Below are 21,864 nucleotides of genomic sequence, written 5' to 3'. Positions count from 1 at the left end.
CAACCATATGTCAGATGCAAATGAGTAAACAGAGGTACTTTCTTAGTAAGTATAAGTAGCTCTCTACCTTATGACTGTCATACTACTTAAGAGCTAGAGTCAGGGTGAACTGGATCCAAGCACTGTCCCCATGCTGTGTTCTCACAGGGTACCTTCTGCCATTTCATGGCTTTATTCTTAGATTTCGTGTATGTCTCCTTAATTTTCCTCCCCTTTTCCCTTATATGAAAAGCTCTCAAGTGCTTCTCTTTTTTGGCTTTGTACAGAAACTCAGTGTTCTGAATGCTGATATGAATGGTATCTATTAACATGACAATGCTGTTAATCAGGCATTGTATTTTGGAGTTAAATACTGAAGTGGAAACTCTTGAAAATGAGTTGGATATCAATTTCTTTATCTTTCTGATACAAACTTATTTTTCAGGTGTATTTGGGATCTGTAGTGAGCCTTATATGAAGTACGTGTGGAATGGTGAACTTCTGGAAATAATTAAAAATACTGTGCATCGTGACTGGTTGTTATATATCATTCATGGATTCTGTGGACAGTCAAGTATCCTTTTCATAAAAACCTTAAGACTTACACTGAACAATTTGCAGAAAGAAACATAGAAACTATAGGATTATAATGATCACTCTATGTAATTCAACAGGGAAATTTTGCCCATGGTGCTTTATAATAGATATTGCAAAGGAGGATGCAGACTATTCAAACGGAACTATTAGACACACGCACGCACACACACACACATACACACACACAGAAATAACGAGGAAGAAAGTGCTGTATATAAGTGCTGTATATTCTTATATCCTAGTGATAGAGGTAATGAAGATCGTATTTAGATGAGAGAAGGATCAAAATACCTGACAGAGAGGATAGTACAGGTTTATGAGAACAAATCTTAATCTAGGCCCTAAACAAAATTCATGCCTTAGCAGTGAGCAAAGAGTGACATTGCTAGTTGGAGAAGCACCATGGGGTAGGAAGTGGAAAAAAATGCATGGCAGTGTTCTCTGGCTTGTGTACGATTCTCAGGAGGCAGGATGTAATGGGAAGTATACCAGAGATGTGAGTCAGATTGTGTCACCAGATTGATCTGTTCAGGCTAAAACTTGATGGTCAGAGAGTCTTTAGGCTTGATGCTGATACTTTTGAAAGTTTTTGTTTAGGAGGGTGGTAAGTAGTATTTATAGGAAGTTTGAGTTGACAAGTCATTTTGAAACTGAATTAGGAAAAATGAGACAAGGGACATGAGTTAGAAAAAGCCTTCAGTAATAGTTTAGGCCCAGTGCAGTGCAGGCTTGGATTAAGCTGGTAAGTTCAATTTATTATTTACTTTTTCCCTCTACAAACATGTTTTCTTTCATTTAATTTCTTTCTCTCTGTCTTTTCTTTTCTCCTTGTACAGGTCCTAGGGCTTGAATTCAGAGACTGAGCACTGTGCTTTTGCTTAAGGATAGCAATCTACCACTTGATTCACAGCTCACTTCTGGATTTTTGGTGTAATTGGGGATAAGAGTCCCATAGACTTTCCTGCTTGGTCTGGGTTTGAACTGTGATCCTCAGATCTCAGTCTCCTGTGTGGCTAGGATTTTCAAGCAAGAGCCACCAGTACTTGGCTTAAAATTTATTTAAAAAAGAATTATTATTATTATCTTTTAGTAGTTGTACAAAGGAGTTACTATTAACCAAATTTACAAATACACTGCATCTTGATTGATGTTACCCTTTTCATCATTCTCCCTAATTTCTAATTAACATAGATACCTTTCAAGAAAGTGCCATTGTGCTGTGGGGTTTAAAAGGACAGTGGATACTATTTAGAAGTGGATTTAGGTTTTTCTCATCACAGTTGGAGCTAATAGAGGGAAGTTGTGCACTTAGTGTGTTTGTAGTTTTTTTTCTTATATCCTAGGCTTTTAAAGATATAGGCTTCAAAGCCATTAAATGTAGGAATGTGACTAACCACTATGAATTTTTTTTTTCTTGTGCCTGTCCTGGGGCATGAACTAAGGGCCTGGGCTCTATCCCTGAGTGCCTTTGCTCACTTGAGCCACAGTTCCACTTCTGGCTTTTTTTGTGTGGTTAATTGTAGATAGAAGTCTCACAGACTTTTCTGCCCGTTCTGCCTTCAAATGGCAATCCTCAGTTTTCAGCCTCCTAAGGAACTAGGATTGTAGTCATGAATCACCAGCGCCCTCTAGGCTCATGCTTTTTTTTCACCTGGGTATTTGAGAGAAAGGGAATCACTGGCATATCCAGAGAGGCTGGCCTTGGAGAACAGAAGTGCTGCTTTCTCTGTGACAAGTAGGGAGATGAGAGGTCAAGTGCAGACATAGGGTTTTGAAGTGGAGATGAGTGGGATTGATATGCTGCTATACTTGAACATCAGGCTCATTACTTTATAATCATTTTGAACCAGAGTTCTATCTGCTGATTCACTATACAGTGAGATTTGGTCCTGAATCACTTTTGTCTGTTTTTAAAAATAAAATATATCTGGGAAAAACAAGTTTTTTTTATCACCAAAATTGCCAAGAGAATTACTGCAATGAGTCTAAAATCCATTAAATTTTTAAAATTATTATTATAAAGGTGATATACAGAGAGGTTACAGTTATGTAAGTCAGGTAAAGAACACATTTCTTCTTGGACCATGTCACCCTTCCCTGTCTGTCTCCCAGTCCTAAGATCCATTTTTAAAGTGTAGTTCTAAGAGCTTAGCTCAGGACCTGGCAAACTGGATGTTGGCAGTGCTTGTTTTTAAATAGTGAACAGCACCATAGATTATCATTTTAAAGCTCATTAGTTTAAATGATGCATCTTGTCTCCCAGTCATCAAGCATTTAATGAATTTTGGCAGTGTATGCAATGATAAAAGCCATTGCTGTCTCGTGAACATTTCCTCCAGGCCAGGGATTAGGAGTCTAACACAAATTACCTCAGCTAATCTTCCCATCCACCTAGTAACAGTACAGTCTTTGTAGTCTTTTATCTACAATGTTTAGGGACCAAAAGTGTTTCAGAATTTAAATTTCTTCCAATTTTGGAATATTTGAAAAAGGATGAAATATCTTGGAGAGCCAAATCTAAAGATGAAATTTTAGTTATGCTTCACATATACCCTAAGCATTTGGAATTTTTCTACAAATTTTTAGTCTGCCTGCATTTTGACTGTGGTCTGTGAGGTCAGGTGTGGAATTTTCCACTGTGGCTCATGTTGTTGCTCAAATATTTTAGGATTATAGTACATTTTGAATTTTAGATATTTAGATTAGGGATGTTCAATCTTTGCTACTTTTTAATTTTTATAATAAGATTGTGGCTCAGAAAGTAATATAACTAATAAGCTGTAATTTGCTTAAGCAGTTCACACTAATTCATTCAGTATTCAGGTTTTGGACTGCTCTTCAAGTATTCATTCAGTTTCCTTGGTATTATATATAATAGCACTATCATGCTTCATAATTTTTTTTAAAATTTTTTATTGTAAAGATACTATACAGAGGGTTACAGTTACATGAGTGAGGTAATGAGTACACTTCCTCTTGAACTTTGTCATGCTTCATAATTTAAGTGTCTGGTCAAGTGATACTGCTCTCTTTGAAAGGCATTCAACTCTGAAGACTAAAGGTTTAGTTGTTCTAGTTTCCATCTTTACATGGCTGTAAGGACAGACGTCTTCTCTTAGCCAGCAGCACTATACTTGGTTCATTCCCTCTGAAATTCAGAGAAACCATTCCTTAGGCAGGTTGGTTTTTGCCATCATACCTGACTCTTCAGAAGAACCACTAGACTTAGTGTTCTTTTATCCTTGGGTGAAGCTTTTGACATCTCTAGGTTATTGGAAAAGTTCATCTAAACACATGCATGCTAAGATACAGTGATTCTTGATGTTGTATGACACTTTAAAATGCTAAACTACCTTAACCTGATTTCTAAGAACTGTTGATCTATGGACGTCCAGTCTATGTTACTCTAATAGCCAGAAGATCCAGTAAGTTTGCTGGGACCCGTTTTCTCAAGAGAGGAGCAAACTGTGAGGTAAGATGGCCGACAGTGTTGCTGATGGGAATCAGCTTTGCTGATGGGAATGAAGCAGAGTAGAATATTAGAAAGTATAATTCCTGAGTTTGGCATATCAAGAAAATAATTCTTCAGAGTATCTAAAATTAGGGAGAAATATGGAGTTATGAAATTGCTCATGTTTGGGAGGATGAACCATTTCTGAAATATGTGAAAAAATGTTTAATGTAGAGACAGAAACATCAAAGCACCCCCTACATACACTCAAGCAATAGAAGAAGGGTGTCCTCCTTGTTGGGAGAACATTCATGATAGAATAGAGTATGGCACAACATTGTCTTCTTTCCTGGACTCCTTTGGCTGTTCACTATAGAAAATGGCAACTCTCCCATCTTGATATCAGCCATGTCATCTCCTTGAATGATCCATCCCTGTCCGAAGTGCACAACTGAATCTTGAGGGATGTGTGATTGAATAGCAACTTGAATGAGGCATTGGACTTTGATCCTGGCTTAAAAATAGCATCATTGTTCTTCCAATTTTATCAGCATTGAAAGGCATTATAACTGATACTTTAAAAAGTCAGAGTTTTGCCCCTTTAGTATTTATAGACATGTTACTAATGTCTCTAAAATCATTTTTTTATATCCTTGTAAGTAAAGCTGCCTTGAAATCATCCCCCCTCTCCGACGACATGATTATTTCCTTCTGCCCATGAGGCATTATTTGAATCTCACTCTTTCATCATTTCAGTCCTCTTTGGTTATTCAGAACTGAATTTTGATATCCCTCTGATCTTCCTTATCTCCTGTATAATTTCATATAATTGTTTGTCTTTTCTTTCCATTCCTATCATTTATACCAGGCATAATGCTCTTACTTATCTGTTACTTGTGCTACTAGCTATTAAATTTGATTTTCCTCCTAGTGTCTTTCTGCCACTTTTAATTGCTTTTCTTTATTGTACCTTAGTGGTTTTGCTTTTCTAATGTGCACATCGACTATTGACAACATTTACCTCTTTTAAAACATTAAAAGAATAGGAGTTGTAATTTCACTGTGCATTTGAAATGTTTTTTTCACTAAAAAGTTAAAATAACATAAAATACCTTTAATTGCATCTTCATTTCAGGGTGATGTTGCAAATGAAGTGGAGACTGAACAGATACTTTGTGATGCTTCTGTGATGTCTTTCACTGCCGGCAGTTATTCTTCTTATGTGCAAGTTAGAGGATCCGTTCCCTTGTACTGGTCCCAGGACATCTCCACTATGATGCCTAAGCCACCTATTACATGTGCGTGGAGCAGTCTTATAAGTAACTCTCCTCTACTCATATGAACTATTCTCATAGAAATCTAATAAACAATTAGGTTTTAATCCTCTAACATAACTTAGAAGAATAATTTCTATTTATGTAATAAATTTATCTTTAATTTTAAATGGTAGTAAATTATTTACATTGTACTGCAGAAACTTATGAGTTACTTAGATGTAATAAATATATGATGGGGCTGGGAAGTTGGCTCAGTAGTAGAGTGCTTGCCTCACATGCAGGAGGCCCTGGGTTTGATTCCTCAGCACCACATAAGCAGAAAAAAGCTGGAAGTTGCACCGTGGCTCAGGTGGTAGGGCACTAGCCTTGAGCTGAAGAGCTGAGGGACAGCGCCCAGGCCAGAGTTTAGGCCCCATGACCAACAAAAAAGAAAAAAAGAAAAAAAAAACATGATGAATGAGCATCACACATTGAGAGGGATTCTCAAAGTGAAACTGGTAGATTAGTTGCATTGCATTTCTTTTGGCATTCTTGAGGATACTCCACTTCTTTTGTTTCTGCCTTATAATTTTCCTTCAAGCATTTCTTCATCCTTTTTCCTTTCTTAGTGGACCAGGCGGATCCATTTGCACATGTGGCTGCTCTTCACTTTGATCAGATGCTTCAGAGGTTTGGCTCTCCCATCATCATCCTGAATTTAGTGAAGGTATGATGTGCTCTTCAAACACATTAGGTAATCTTTCCTCAGCACAGAGCAAATTTGCAAGCTGGACTTTACCTTTTCCCAAAGGAGAGACTTAGGATTCTTATGCTATAATAGCTTGTAGCTCACATAATAACTATAATAGCTACTGTGCTTTGACCTCAGATTTCTTGTGACCTCTTCATTATATACTAGAAGAGTCAGCAATGTTTCCAAAAGAACAAAGGGTTCAATGTATAAAGCTTCTGATTTTCTTGTATAAATTTGGTGCCCATGAAATTTCTGTATTAGTTTTCAAGACAACTTGGAGAAGGAAGCATGAAGATCACACTGCTACAACCTTGCCTTGGTTCAGCCAGTGTCCTTACAGTTTGTAGCAACTTTTGGACAAATTAATACATAATAATAAGACAAAAATCATGTGTTCAGAAGTTGGGTCCTTTTGTGGCTAAATACTCAAGTGGGCATATGAGGAGGTTCAACAGAGTGGTATCAATGGCTTCACAGTTCCCTGATTTTTATTAGAGTATCCTGACTGAGTTCCCTGATTTCTAGTAGAGTATCCTGACTGATCAACATGTATGTGTGTGTGTGTGTATGTGAATATATACAAACAGGCTAGAGGCTTGGGATGGAGGGCAAGGAGACACACAGTAAATTTTATCTATATCTGTTACAGCCAAGTAAATTGAAAGAATCAGTCAGTAGCCAAATATCCTGACAGTACATGTACATATGTGTATGTATATTGTATGTAATGGTCATGGCAGTAGCCAACAGCATAATATATGTGAGGTTAATTCTAAGAGAATGATTAATAAAACTAATCAATAAAAAATCAAGGAATTTCATATCCATTTAGTCACTTAACAAATGTTTTCGAGGGTACCGTCCAAGGCAACCATAGAAACATCTTGCCTTCATGGAGCTGCCAGTCTGAGAGAGATGACAGTGAAGTAATGTAGAGGCCCCAGTACAGGTCCTAATAGAAGAGAACACTTCTCAGAAGACATGAGGAATCAGCTCAACACAAAGTGGGAGGAAGTACTCAGGAGAAAAGAGAACAGTATTCAACTGGGACAATAGGCATGCCCTTGTATGTGTATGTGTGTGTGTGTGTGTGTGTGTGTGTGTGTGTGTGTGTGTGTGTCAGAGAGAGAGAGAGAGTATGTACATGTGGGTGCTTGCTTCTCTGGCAGCATTAACTTATTTTTAAGATAGCAGGAAATGTTACTAAGAGTAGAGGTTTCAGGGCAGTGGAGAAGGTTTAACAGTCTTGTGCACATGTGGGTGTAAGCATGTAAGCTGACTGTAAATATCCCAGACTATCCATTGGCAATAAGATTCCTTAAAAGACCCGTTCTGCTGTTGCATACCTTTACTTAGGTTTGTTTAGTTTAGACATAAAAAGACAAGAGCAAAGGCATTTTGGATAGTGGCAATAGAATGACTGCAGTGGACTTCGAGAGCCAAGTTGTATGAGGAGGAGTTAGTGAGGTGGGGGCCTCATGTGGTGAGGCATTTAAGGCAGAAACAATCTGAAAATAAAAGATGTTCTAGTTAAGAAATGTGGAAGGCAGAGCAGTTAGCTGTGAGGATGACATGCTCTAAGATAATAGGCACTTAAATGGAGTGCAACAGAAGTTAGAAGTACTGAAAATTACCTAGAATGGAGGGAAAGCTTAGTTAGAAAGACAATTTTCAGGCATGGATTGTAAAGTACAATTAAATACATGAGCTAATGTGTGTGTGTGTGTGTGTGTGTGTGTGTGTGTGTGTGTGTGTGTGTTTAATCAAGAGCATGGAGCAATAGGGCCCAAAATTGAAAAGTATCAGACAGGGCTGGGAGAGAAGGAAGATGATAAGGTAGTTTCTTTCTTCCTTGTTGCTCTTTGATTTATGTAATTACATCTCACTAGCTTTGTCAAATAAATCATGCAGATATTAAATACATCACTTTCTACTTATTCATATTTATTTAGAAATTCTATATTCATGTCTCTTTCCCTGTCGGCTTAGACTATTAAAAGAGAGAAACTAAATAATCTGTAATCTTCTCTCACTATTGAATAGAAACTGTAATACACAAATTGAAAAATTAAAGTGGAAAAACTTTAGTGATAAAAATATTCATCAGCAATTTCCCACTAAATGTATATATTAATATAGAAATATTGTTAAAGGAATGAGTTACAAAACATTGCTAAAAATAAATTAGTGGATTTTGTTCATGGTTTTCAAAGTCTTCACAGTGTGGTTGAAATGTTCTGGTTAAATGGAATTCAGGTCTATAGTGCTTGAATTAATTCTTCCATTAACTATGCACCTTCAGAAACTATTTTATGTAGGTGATTATGAACTAACTATGCTTGCCACGGAGCTGGACCTTTTTTGCCTACCCCATAGTTAGGCCACTGACTTAAGTTGTGCTGAAGACGGTTTATTTACAGGGCAGCCAATCACATGGGTATATACGAGAGAGCTAGCATCAGATTCGTCTCCCCCAGGAGGTGAGGGGTTTATGGGACAAAGAAGCAGAATGGTCTCTGGCATGAGAAGGGTGGTGGGAAGTAAGCACAAATGGAATAATCAGTGTTCTGTACTTATATAGTCAAACTTTATGACTTTTCCTAGAATACATAGAAACACATAGAACATAGAAAATAACACATTAATGTACTTTGAGAGTGCAGCTTTGGGCCTCCTGAAATCAAAAGGTCATCCACTGGACACTTATATAGGCCCAAGTGAAGGATCAGTGATTTCAACTGGTTTGAAAATCAAAAGCAGCCTCCAAGTTCTGAGAAGCAGCTTATGTAGCCATTACCCTTGTAATTCATACATCAGAGCAAAACTAGTAGGAGTCGATTGCTTAGCTACATGATCTTTAAACTGGTGATAAAAGCTAGTAACTAAATAGCAAGTACAGCTAGATGGTTTACTAGGGTTTCTCTCTGTGTTTGTCATTCCTCAGATTTTCACATATACATTTATTTTTGAATATTTAAAACTAGTCAATAGATTTTAAAATTAGATTAGGTCATTGTTCCATTGTAATAAAAAAATCCTGACAATAACTAGAGATTAGATTATAGTTGGAAATAAAGTTGCCATTTCATGGGGAAAATAAAAACACATCCTGTTGCCTTTTGTCACTGGTCATTTTATCCATAGGATAAAAAATATTTTGTTCAATTGGAAGAATACCTTAGTAATTTGGGATTAAGAGTCAAGTTATGCTGGTGTGTGTAGAATAATTCTGTGGAAGCTACTAAGATAGAAATTTTCTCTTTAATTTTTTTCTCTTTCATTTTGTATGATGCTTGAGGCATTGGTTAAAAGACATTTTGCAGAAATCCAAGCACTTTCAATGCTACTACAAGTAGTCCCCTAGGATCAACCTTGAGCTACACATCAGAGGCCTCTGGGCCACTGATGGCCATTAGGGGGAACCTCATCAAATGATAGAACAACTTGTATGTGTGAAGCTTTTATTTGATTTTTTAGAAGAGTCTGTATCCTGAGAAGGTTGACTAAACAATTCATTAATACCAATCCACTATAGACAGTACAAAGCAGATCTTTGCATACAGATGATCAAAGGTTGATATCGTAACCTTTTCTTTCTATCCTATAAATTGACAGGTTTAAATAAGAATTTCAAAATATTTTTGTTTCCATAGTTGATTTAAAGTATTTTTGTGAGGAATTCTAGATATGTAAGCTTCTCAGATTGAAAAAGAATCAACACATAGTGTTAATCTAAACTGATCTAACACTTCTTAATTCTTCTCTAGTTTGTCCATTTGGATTAATTAAGCACAATAGAATTCCTTGTTTGTTTCCATAGTAGATCTAATTGTATTCATTGCAATTGAAAAGTAATCTCCACAACTGAAAAGAATACAGAACCATTAGGATGCCAGCCATTATGTCTTATAGTCTTTTTAGTGTCACTGTTAGAAAACTGTTTTTCTTCATTCCTAAGTGTTAGCTTTGGGATAATACTAAAAGTAGCCCATTTTTATTGAGTGCTTACCATGTACAGATTTTACTGTGCACCTTCAAGAACTATTTTATACAGGTGATTATGAACTAACTATGCTTGCCACTGAACTGGACCTTTTTTGCCTACCCCATAGTTAGGCCACTGACATAAGTTGTGCTGAAGACGGTTTATTTACAGGGCAGATAAGAACTTTGTCTAATTTACATTAAAATTGGGCCAGGTGAAGATTATTTTCAGGACTGTAGCTGAACCATATGAACACAATTCATATTGAAACGGAATGTCTGTAAATTATATTGTCTAAGCTGTATTAAGTTCTAAATTAATTAGTTCTCTTCAACTCACACAAATAATAAACTTTGAAAAAATTCTTAATTTCAACCTCACATTAATGCTATAAAAGGAAGATAACTGTTGTTACCTATTTTATAGATTTAAAAAAATAGAGACTAAGGGAAATGGAAATATTGCCCAAAACAGTAAGTAGCAGTATTGCATCCTCAGAGAGACAGTAAAACACTAGCCTTCTTGATAGGGCAGTGTTGAAGGACATACTATGGGCAGGAAGTAAAGTATAATGCCATAAATGCCTCTTAGCCTCAGTTTATTCCGCCACAAGATAAAAGGGAGAAAATTCTTGGCTTGGCTACTTCACAAGGTGTTTTGTGAGTCAAATATGAAAGAATATGAAGGCTTTGAAAATATCCTATGTTAAACCAGGTGGAGATTGTCTACTATACCCATCTCATTTTTCTCTGCTCCTTGGCTAGCTGGAGTGGATGGAATCCTTTCTTCTGGTCGTGGGGGTCAGGGAGGGTCTTCTGCCAAATGTGGGCCAGACCTGTATGGGACAAAGAGGGTTTGGAATAGTTGTTAGAAATTTGATCCCCTGAGCTCTTTAGAACTCATTATCTAGTCTGGGTGTTACATGACTGTAATCCCAGCTACTGAAGAGTTGCAAACTGAAGGATTGAGGTTCAAGGCCTGGGAAAAAAGTGGAAGATCCCTGAAAAACAAAACTAAAAGCAAAGTACTTGGGATGTAACTCAAGTGGTAGAGCCTACCTGCCAAATAAATAAATGCTCATCTGTTGACTCTCATTCAAAAAGGATTTGTATTATTTACATATTAGAAATAGGTTTATTTCAGTAGTTTGCAACTTAGCCTTTTTTTCTTAGCTTGGCTGAAAAGTACAAGTGCTTATTAAGTCTTTGCTTTGGGGCAGTTATAATGTAGACATTTAAATTTTTTATATTTTTGATAAAGGAAAGAGAAAAAAGAAAGCATGAGAGAATACTGAGTGAAGAACTTGTTGCTGCTGTGACCTATCTTAATCAGTTCCTGCCTCCTGAGCACACCATTGTCTACATCCCCTGGGATATGGCCAAGTACACGAAAAGGTGAAAGGCACTCGTATGTCTCTCTGTTATAGTTCCCTTTTCTTGTAGTAACAAATGGCAGGAGTTGGTTTCTGCGAGTCCCCTCTTGAAACATGCTGAGAGATTGATTGACTGCTTAAATGAATTGACCCCACTCTTTAAAAAAAATTTTTTTTTATTGTGAAAATACCGTACAGAAGGGTTATAATTATATGAGCAAGGTAATGAGTACATTTCTTTTTTTGGGGGGGGGTCCGGTCGTGGGGACTGAACTCTGGGCCTGGGCGCTGTCCCTTAGCTCTTCAGCTCAAGGCCAGCACTCTACCACTTGAGCCACAGCGCTACTTCCGGCTTTTTTCTTATGTGGTGCTGAGGAATCAAACCCAGGGCCTCATGCTTGCAAGGCATGCACTCTACCACTGAGCCACCTTCCCAGCCCCATGAGTACATTTCTTATCAAGCATTGTTGCCTCCTCTTTAGTTTCCCCTTACCATCCCTGCCCTCCCAGCTCCCCCGCCCCAAACCCCCCCCAAAGTTGTAAAGCTCTTTTTTTGACATAACGTCTTGTACATTTCATTGTTGCAATGTGACCCCACTCTTTCTGCCTGACATAAATGTCACTTGCAAAGTGTCCAGCTATTTCAAACTACCTCAATTCTATAGTTTCCCTTTTCTGTTTCCCTCTATTTTGTTATTTAAATTCTCTCTGACACCACTCTCCTATTGTGGATGAATCTGTAACCTTGATAGTTTATAGTTAATCCAAGCCCCTTAGTTTAATGTCAGAGCTTCATCAACTGGGTGGTTCCATAGTGTCATAACCTCTTATTTCCAGGACTACAACTTGGTCTTTATGCCCTGCCTCAAATGTCCCAACCCTGAGCTTTTGTTCCTAATGAATGTTCTCTGTGCTACCCTTTCCTACTTCTTTCTCTTGTCTTTCAAGATCTGACTCAAAGCTCATCTCTTCTAAGGAATGTTTTTTTTTTTTCATTTAACCTTACATTGTCTTTGTGTCCACATAAGCACTAGATTGATTTTCTGGTCTTATTTTTTATATTAAATTGTTTTGTACTCAACTTATGCTCTTTTCTAAATCATTTTATGTACACTCACACTATATTCATACACGTACTCACTTTTCTCACAATGTAAAGTTGATTTTGGTTATTGCCATTCATATTATTTTCCTTTTTTTCCTTCCCCTATGACCGCACTGTCCATGTGCTCCTTACAGTCATTTCATGAATGCATGGTGACTTGATTGACAGCTCTTAAGGAATGAAAGACTTTAAGAGAAGTTCCTGTAGGGATGGCTCATGCCAAGATTAAGAATGCTAGCTCTCTTTTGCCTCTGATTTTATTGGTTACTGAGTACACAATCCATTCCTACCTTAATTATTAGTGTTCCTATTAAGTATAAGCCAAGAGATTTACAAAATTAAATCCCTGAATATCTTTACTATAGATTTTATTATTTATAGCTATGTAGGCTATGTATAAAAGTTGGGTTCTTCTCACTTTTATCATTCTTTCTCCAGCAAGCTGTGTAATGTTCTCGATCGACTGAATGTGATTGCAGAAAGTGTGGTGAAGAAAACAGGTTTCTTTGTAAACCGCCCTGATTCTTACTGTAGCATTTTACGGCCAGATGAAAAGTATGTATCGGGCTGGGAATATGGCTTAGTGGTAGAGTGCTTGCCTAGCATGCATGAAGCCCTGGGTTTGATTTCTCAGTACAACATAAACAGAAAATGCTGGAAGTGGTGCTGTGGTTCAAGTGGTAGAGTGCTAGCTTTGAGCAAAAAGAAGCTCAGGGACAATGCCCAGGCCCTGAGTTCAAGCCTCAGGACTGGCAAAAAAAAAAAAAGAACATTATGTATCATATTAAAAACTTAAATCACAATTTTTGTTCTTATGGATAAAAATATCCTAAATAGAGGCAGTTTATACTTTTTAGAAGATGCTTCTAAGAATGTATAATGAACTGTGGGCCTGGGAGTTCCTCTGGTGGTTATATGACCTTGAGGTGGAAGCCACAGGGTCCTGCTCTTGCTTTATGGGACCATAAAACCCCACAGGATATATTTCTGAAAAGTAAAAATTTCCATAGTTAATTATATTGCTCAATATTTAATTAAAAATAAAAATTTTCTGGTAGATTAAATATAAACACTTCTGTGAAACTATCGTGGTATGGTAGTTACGTATTCACAAACCTTCATTACTAATTTGTGAGTGTTTCAGGTGAATGGTATGTGTTTTATCTTTTAAGGAAGCAGTATTATTTATTTCCTGAATTTTATTTTTCGTTAACATAGTTAACTAAAATGGTCAAATAGCAAAATCCCCAAATGAGCTATAAGTTTATATGTCTTTTGGAAATAATTGTTTTGTTATAGCTCACATTTGTCATCGTTAGGCTTTTAGCAAACCTGGTCCACTCCAGTGGTCCACTGGAGATCTATGATCTCTGTCTGCTCCTTTGTTCAGTGATTCACTAGGAACACTCAGTATCCAGCATATTTTATTCTCTAGTTATAATTTATTATGGTGAAAGAATACAAAGTAAAATTGGCAAAGGGAAAAGGTACACGGGACAGAGTCCCCCAGAAGAATCTAGGCACAAGCTTCCAGCATTTTCTCACAGTGGAGTCTCATAAAACACACTTAATTCCCAGAGAATTAAGCTGTGACTCTATGTATAAAACATTGCTAGTCAGAGAAGCTTGTTAAAGATTCAGGAATCTTTCCTGGTATGTGGTCACATATGCAGCTTCTGTCTGGCAAGTATCAAAATTCCAGATGTCCAGAAAAATAGTGTTCATCAAAAACCATATTGTTCTGCAAATAGTTTTAAGCGTAGACAAACATTTTTTACTAATTCTAGGAATAGTGGGAACTGTTCTAAAATTCACATTACCAGATACCAGTCAGGCATTGACTTTGTAAGCAGACCTTTCTAAGAAGGTCAGTCAGACCTGTCTTTCCTGTCAAGCACTTTCTTTTAAATACCTAAAATAAATGTTAATTATGATGAATTATTTCATAATACAGCGCATTTCTATACATTATTTACCACATGGAGAAAATCAGTAGTCTCTAAAAGGAAATTTGCATAACAACCATAAGAATGAGGCTTTATAAATAAAAACTGGAGGTGGAGAATCCTAGTATTGAGTGGAGAAGGCAAAGGCATGGGAGATTTTTATTGGATATCCTATGATATGTATAGCTAAAGAGACCAAACAGGACATAGATATATATGAAAGCAAGGACGGCTTTGGTTGAATATGAGTGATAAAATGACATAATGTAGGGGCAAGTTAAGCTGTCCCTTTCCTGGATACTTGGAAGAGAATATAGTGAAGGGTCCATCTTTGTTATCTGCATATTTCCTTGCCTGAATGAGAGTGTGCTGGGCACAGGTGGCTCATGCCTGTAATCCTAGCTACTTAGGAGGCTGAGATTGTGGTTTGAAGCCATCCTGGGCAGAAAAGTACAAGAGACTCTTATCTCCAATCAATTACTTAGAAAAGCCAGAAGTGGCACTTTGGCTGAAGTGGTAAGGTGCTAGTCTTGAGCACAAAGAGGCTCAGGGACAGTGTCTAGTCCTGAGTTCAAGCCCCAGGACCGGCAAAACAAAACAAAACAAGAATGAGAGTGCACAAAATGAGTTGATTTTTTTGTGTGGTGCCTTTAGCTCTGTTATTTGGATTCTGTGATTCTTAACAAAGAGTACCAAAAATAAATACCAATTATATTGCTATTTTCTTTTTTAAAAAAGCAACAGACAAAATATAGCTAAGTGATAGAGCATGTGATCAAGAACCTAGGTTCAGTTCTCAGCACTGGAAAAACATTTTCTTAAAAGCATTTATTTTTAAACACAGGTGGAATGAACTAGGAGGATGTGTGATTCCCTCTGGTCGCCTACAGGTATAGAAGGTTTTATGTATTCATAATCAATAGAATATATTCCTTGTGTGTATATTTTGTATAATCAACCATGGAGACAGAAACATCTTATTTAACATGGAATTATTAATCATTGAAATTGATTTTTAAAACCTTTACAGTGTTTTTAAATTTTATAAAAGGATATGTAGCTATAGTAATATGGCCCTTGCCCCTTTTTTCCCCCTGTATATTGTTTTATTATTAGAAATAGAAGCACAAATAAGAAAGTGAAAATAAGGTAGTGACTCTGGAAAGCAAGTCAGTCTACTACTACTTGTTATGTATACTTTTAAAGACATACATGTTTTTATCTGGGACCTGGTGGCTTAGCCCTAGCAATTCAAGGTTCAAACCCAGTTCACACAGAAAAATCTTTGAGAATATATCTCTAGTAATTAACAAGAAGCAGGGTAGTTGAATGGCTTAAAAGTTGTAGAACACTAGCTGAGTGAGAGCTTGAGTTTCAGAGTTCAAGCCCCAGTGCCAGCATACATACACACAGAAAGGATGATATAGTTTTAACCAATTACTATTTGAGTTTCTACAATTAAGGAGATTTTTTTAAGTCTGCACTAATTGATACATGTGAAATGTGCTAGCTATTTATTTTATCTTAATAAATTTTCAGAGAAATAAATTAAGACTGTGGACTAGGTTTAATGCTCTTACAACAATTTTAAGTTAGCAGCAAGCATAACCTTATGAAAATTTAGGCGTGCTTCATTATTTTAACCTTTAACTTTTACTAAATAACTCATATTTATTCAGGAATAACATCTGCCTACAGCCTTGTTTCCACTTCTTTAAGAAAAGTATTTTCCTTTATTATGTGAGTAATTTTGGTAGCTGAGTAATAATTGATTGAAAATCTTAAGATGTTTCTCTTTAGACTGGCATTCTTCGAACCAACTGTGTGGACTGTTTAGATCGCACCAACACAGCACAGTTTATGGTGGGAAAATGTGCTCTGGCTTATCAGCTGTATTCTTTGGGATTGATTGACAAACCTAATCTACAGTTTGATACAGATGCAGTGAGGTAAGCTTTATTTTCTGCTATTTGAAAGCCAGCAATAGCAGAAAGAAAACCGATTAATAAGGATCTTTATGGATTTGTTTCTGTTATTAGCGTTTCAAAGATTATGCTACTAGATGACCATGTTTGCATTGATTCTGTAATAAATATCTATCTATTAAAGATTTGCATATTATTACCATTATTTTTGTTTTGACTTTTTCCTTATATTGCCAATAAACACTACTTCCTTTAAAAAAATAAATCCAAAGTGCATAGTCACACTGTTAGTTTAATTTTAATATCCAGATAATAATAAAATAGTAATAAAAATACTGTACCTTCGTACATTTTTTTTCCTTCGGTTGTGAGGCTTGAACTCTGGGCCTGGGCACTGTCCCTATGCTCTTCAGCTCAAGGCGAGCGCTCTACTGCTTGAGTCACAGTGCCACTTCCGGTTTTCTAGTGGTTTATTGGAGATAAGAGTCTCACAGACTTTCCTGCCTGGGCTGGCTTTGAACTGCTATCCTCAGATCTCAGCCTCCTGAATAGCTAGGATTATGGGCGTGAGCCACCAGTGCCCAGCCTTTCATACATTTTGAGTTGAAAAATTTATGTAAGATATATAGAACATCAGTTCTTCATTTAGGATTACTGTTTCTTTACTGAGAATTGGCTCTGTGACATTGCATGAAATACTATTATTTTTTCTTTTAAATAGAATGATAACTGTTCTTGGTCATATGAGCTTTTTTTCATATAGGTTCAGCTGAGGAAGTAGTTAGCTTACACTTGGCCAGGTCCACAGATATCACTGCACTGAATATATTAACAGGCACTTGAAGAAACAATTTCTTTATTTTAAGTTTTATTGTAAAGGTGATGTACAGAGGGGTTACAGTTATATAAGTCAGGTAATGAGTACCTTTTTTTTTGAGCAGTGTTACCCCTCCCCCATTTTCTTCCAGTTTTTCCCCTTCTAACCCCCCTTTCCACAAGTTGTATATTTCATTTCCAACATAGTGTCTAGTTATTAGCACTGGTGAATTGGTTCACCCTTTGTCCCACCATTTCTGTTTTTCCCCAACTTATATACAAGACAAAGCGTACAGAAATCAAAAACAGTGACAAAAGGGAATAATCCAAAGGGGCAGGGGGGAAATAACCACAAACAGTACAATAAAAAAACCTCTTGTTTCCATTTCTTGGAGTTCATCATGATAAGCATCAGTTTATATGATCATATGCACATAGCTATTGAACCCTTGTGATCCTCTCCTAAGAATATCCTCCTAGTGGATGAATGGATCAAGAAAATGTAGTACATATATACACAATGGAATTCTATGCTTCCATCAGAAAGAATGACATTGCCCCAATTCATAAGATATTGGAAATACTTGGAAAAAAAATTTTATTAAGTGAAGTAAGCCAGACTCAAAGAAACATAAGCTACATGGTTTCCCTCATTTGTAATAGTAGAATGTGCCTATAAATCTACAAGTAAATCCAATGGATAGTAAAAGACAAAATTACACTTGGACATGATTAATTAAATGGTATTCTAAACATCCACACATTGAAGAAAAAAGTTTTAAATACAAACATAGTTCTAAGAAAGAAGATGGTTCATATATCTGCTCTTATCACAAAATTTGTATCTCCCTGAAATTCATGTTGAAATCCTTACTTTAAACTGATGGTATTAAGAGACAGTGCCAAAGGAGGGGGTAACAATGCTTGATAGGAAATGTACTCACTACCCTATTCTTGTAACTGTGACCCCTCTGTACAATATCTTTGCAATTATATATATATATATATATATATATATATATATATATATGTGTGTGTGTGTGTGTGTGTGTGAAGAGAAGAAAAAAAGAACAATAAATTTTGTTTCCACATTAAAAAAAGAGAGACTGGGTCTTTGGGAAGCAATTAGGTCTGAAGATGGAACACTCATCATTGGCATTAGTACCCTTTTAAAAGAGACCTGACAGCTAGCTAGCTTCATCCCATGTGAGGATGCAATGAGAAGGATACACCAGGAGTGGGCCCTCACCAGACACTTAAGTCTGCTGGTTCCTCTCCCTTTGACTTCCCAGCCTGTATGAATATGTATCAGTATAAATAGAGTAAGGCATTGTCTACAAAAAGAGAACATTTTTTTTTTCAAAGCAGTTCAGAGGGAACAAATTTTGTCATGAGAGGTGAATAGATCTAGCAGGCTTCAGAACTTTAGGGGTCTTTTTAATATTACTAGAAACAGCTTGGTCTGGCTTTTGATGGGAGGTTTTAGATACTCTTCTTTTTTTGGGGGGGGGGTCTGGTCATGGGACCTGAGCTCTGGGCCTGGGTGCTGTCCCTCAGCTCTTCACTCAAGGCTAGCGCTCTACCACTTAAGCCACAGTGCCACTTCCGGCTTTTTTCTTTTTGCTTATGTGGTGCTGAGGAATCGAACCCAGGGCCTCTGGCATGCAAGGCAAGCGCTCTACCACTAAGCCACCTTCCCAGCCCCTCTTATTTTCTTTTTAGTTTTTTCTGTGACTTTATTAGGATGTCAGTATAAAATATAAGTTTTTATTCACAGTTATTTCCAGGTTGGTGAAGAGTCTCCTTAAAAGGCCCAGAAGAATTCAGAAAATAAAAGTCTTGTTCTGAGTCTTTGGCCTAGTGAATGACTTGTACAATAATTGTGGTTCAGTTCTTTAATGTGAGTTTATCTTCTGCTTAGGTTATTTGAGGAGCTCTATGAAGATCATGGTGATACCCTGTCTCTTCAATATGGTGGCTCTCAACTTGTTCACCGGGTAAAAACCTACAGAAAGATTGCACCTTGGACCCAACACTCAAAAGACATCATGCAGACTCTCTCTAGGTATTACAGCAATGCTTTCTCAGGTAATTCTAAAATAATAGGTATTCCAAAGCTTACCTCATGAGCCTTTTGCTACTTACATATGTGTTTTTTTTTTAAAGCTATTTTGTTAAATAAAAGTTTGATTAATAAAAGTTTGTTACTTAGAAAGTGCTTAATAAGTATTTGTTCAGTAAATGAATGAATAAGCATTTTATGTTTTAACTAAAGCATTCTTTTCATTTGGGCTCTCAGAGTTGGAAGACGTGTGTGTATGTGTGTGTGTGTGTGTGTGTGTGTACACGTGTATGAGCATGTATGCACGTGTGCATGCATTTGCACATGCATGTGCACATATGTGGGCTAGTACTAGGGCTTGAACTCAGGGCCTTGCTCTCACTTGCTTTTTGCTTAAGGCTGATGCTCTACCATTCAAGCCACACTTTTACTTCCCAGCTTTTTGCTGGTTAATTGGAAATACATAGACTTTTCTGTGTGGGTTGGCAGTTGGAGTTTTTATATAATGCAGCATGCTTTGATTCTTTCTATATTTCTGCTAGTACTTTATGTATAACTTGTCTGAGGGTGTTGAATCACTATTTTTTCAAGTAGGGTTCAAAGTCTTGATAGTGATATAAGTATATAAATGTTATTGAGATTTTTGAAATGTCAGCTAGAAATGAATAATGTTAATGTTAAATTAAGCTCATCAAATTATACTTCTTTTATGACTCTGTGACTTGTGAATACTAAATGGAGCAGGTTGTTGTAATGGTACTTTTCCTGTTTTCATTCTGGTACCCTTACCAATGAAATAGATCAAATAGACAAATCTTCATGCACATAATTTGTAAAAGAAGCATTAATAGTGAATTTTATGGATCTTCAATTATTGAACAGATTAAGGATAAAAATGTTTAGAGAATATGGAGAAGATTGGCAGAGAAGTTCTTTGGAGTAAATTCTTACCTGCATGACTGTCACCCACCCCACTCTTTCCCTAAAGTGAAGGAAGAACTTCACTTAGACTCTGGATAAACCGAATATGGTTTCCTGTCATTGAAAGGACCCCATAGATTGGCTGTGTAGCAGATCTACAACAGAGGTGTGTTCAAGGACAGTGCTGCCATGGTGGGAACTGCATTCACTTCTATAGTTGAATGGAACACAGGATATTTGTTTTTTGTTTTTTTTTACTGATTTCCAGATATGGGTTTCTTGGAGGAGGCTATCGACATTGGATTGGCCTGGTTCCTAGCCAGTAAGGCCAGCCTCTTGAGGGACTGAAAGATCCTAGCACCAACAACCAGGAGTAAAGACTGGACACCTAAGGAACTAAGGAAGAAAGCTATAAGAAACTTCCTGATAAAAAAAGATGTATGACCCAGGGAACTGAAAGAGGTTTTCCATGATGAGAACCTTAGCAGTATCCTTAAAAGCATCCTTAAGTCAGCTTTCAATATTTTTTAGGCCTAGACTGAATGAAAGCCAGTCTTCTATGCTCTTATTAAAATGTATTAGTTTTCTTTGCTATGTAACAGATTACTATAAACAGCAGCTTAAAATAGTACACAGTCATTATGTCACCATTTCTATGGGTCAGGATTCCAGGTACAGCTGCATGTCAGTGGCTACCTATAATCTTTCCTACTCAGGAGGCTAAGATCTGAGAATCTAGGTTCGAAGCTAGCCTGGGCACAGCAACCCAAGAGACCCTTATCTCCAATTGACCAACAAAAAGCCAAAAGTGGAGGCATGGCTACAGTGTTAAAATGTTAGCACGCACACACACACACACACACACACCACACACACACACACACACACACACACACACACCACACACACACACACACACACACACACACACACACACAAATTCCAGGTATAATTTACCTGGCTCCTCTGCTTAGATACTTACAGGTAGTAGTTTAGAGGGTGGCCAGACTGACATCTCATTCAAAGGCTTGGCTAGGGAAGGATCCACCTCCTTTTTTGTTTACAGATTCAAGTTCTTTTTGGCTGAAGGACACATAGTGGTTTGCTTTTTCTTTGCTGACAAGGGAAAGGAAGTCTATAGCTTTGGACTGAGAGCAAGAAAGAGTACTCTTTGCTTTCTCTCATTGATCAGAAGAAAATCACCAGTCCTACAGATTTCCTACAAGGGAAATCTATCTGTTTCTGAAGTCTGCTATAATAAAGAGCACTAATTGATGACTTGAAACAACAGAATTTGATTGTGTCACAGTCCTGGAAGCTATCAGTCTAAAATCAAATATTAGCAGAGTGGTTCTCCCTCTCAAATCCAGAGAGAATCCTTACTGCTTCTTTGTTGTGTCTGATGGTTGTTGATAATACTTGGTGGTATTGACTTGTAAGAGAAACATTTCAATCTCTGCCTACATTATCACATGATGTTTCTTCTCATGTCCTTGTCTTCATGGCTGTGTCCTCCCTGTCACTCTTCTCAAGAAACCAGTCATCCTGAATTAAGGGCTCACTGAACTCCAATGTAATTGTATCTTAGAGTGATAACATGTACCAAGACATTTTCATATAAGGGCACATTCTCAGGAGGTTAGGACTTCAAGATGTCTTTCTGGAGATACAATTTCAAAACACATAGAAGTTGTT

The 21,864-nt window shown here is 37.0% G+C and overlaps 1 protein-coding gene across 1 annotated transcript in view; it reads left to right on the top strand.

The window, feature by feature from the left end:
* The window catches only part of Fig4 (FIG4 phosphoinositide 5-phosphatase), a 104,741-nt gene that overhangs the window by 30,800 nt on the left and 52,077 nt on the right, over positions 1-21,864 (top strand). The window contains exons 7-15 of the mRNA XM_013022435.1: positions 425-553; positions 3,948-4,048; positions 5,163-5,325; positions 5,913-6,010; positions 11,283-11,416; positions 12,938-13,054; positions 15,290-15,335; positions 16,246-16,394; positions 19,108-19,274. Coding sequence (XP_012877889.1) covers positions 425-553; positions 3,948-4,048; positions 5,163-5,325; positions 5,913-6,010; positions 11,283-11,416; positions 12,938-13,054; positions 15,290-15,335; positions 16,246-16,394; positions 19,108-19,274 — 1,104 coding nt within the window. The remainder of the gene's footprint in view (positions 1-424; positions 554-3,947; positions 4,049-5,162; positions 5,326-5,912; positions 6,011-11,282; positions 11,417-12,937; positions 13,055-15,289; positions 15,336-16,245; positions 16,395-19,107; positions 19,275-21,864) is intronic.

The sequence above is a fragment of the Dipodomys ordii genome, unplaced genomic scaffold, assembly GCF_000151885.1.
Source record: "Dipodomys ordii isolate 6190 unplaced genomic scaffold, Dord_2.0 Scaffold62, whole genome shotgun sequence".
NCBI lineage: Eukaryota > Metazoa > Chordata > Mammalia > Rodentia > Heteromyidae > Dipodomys > Dipodomys ordii.
The sequence above is the reverse complement of the archived record's forward strand: the minus strand, read 5'-3'. Positions and strand labels throughout refer to the sequence as shown.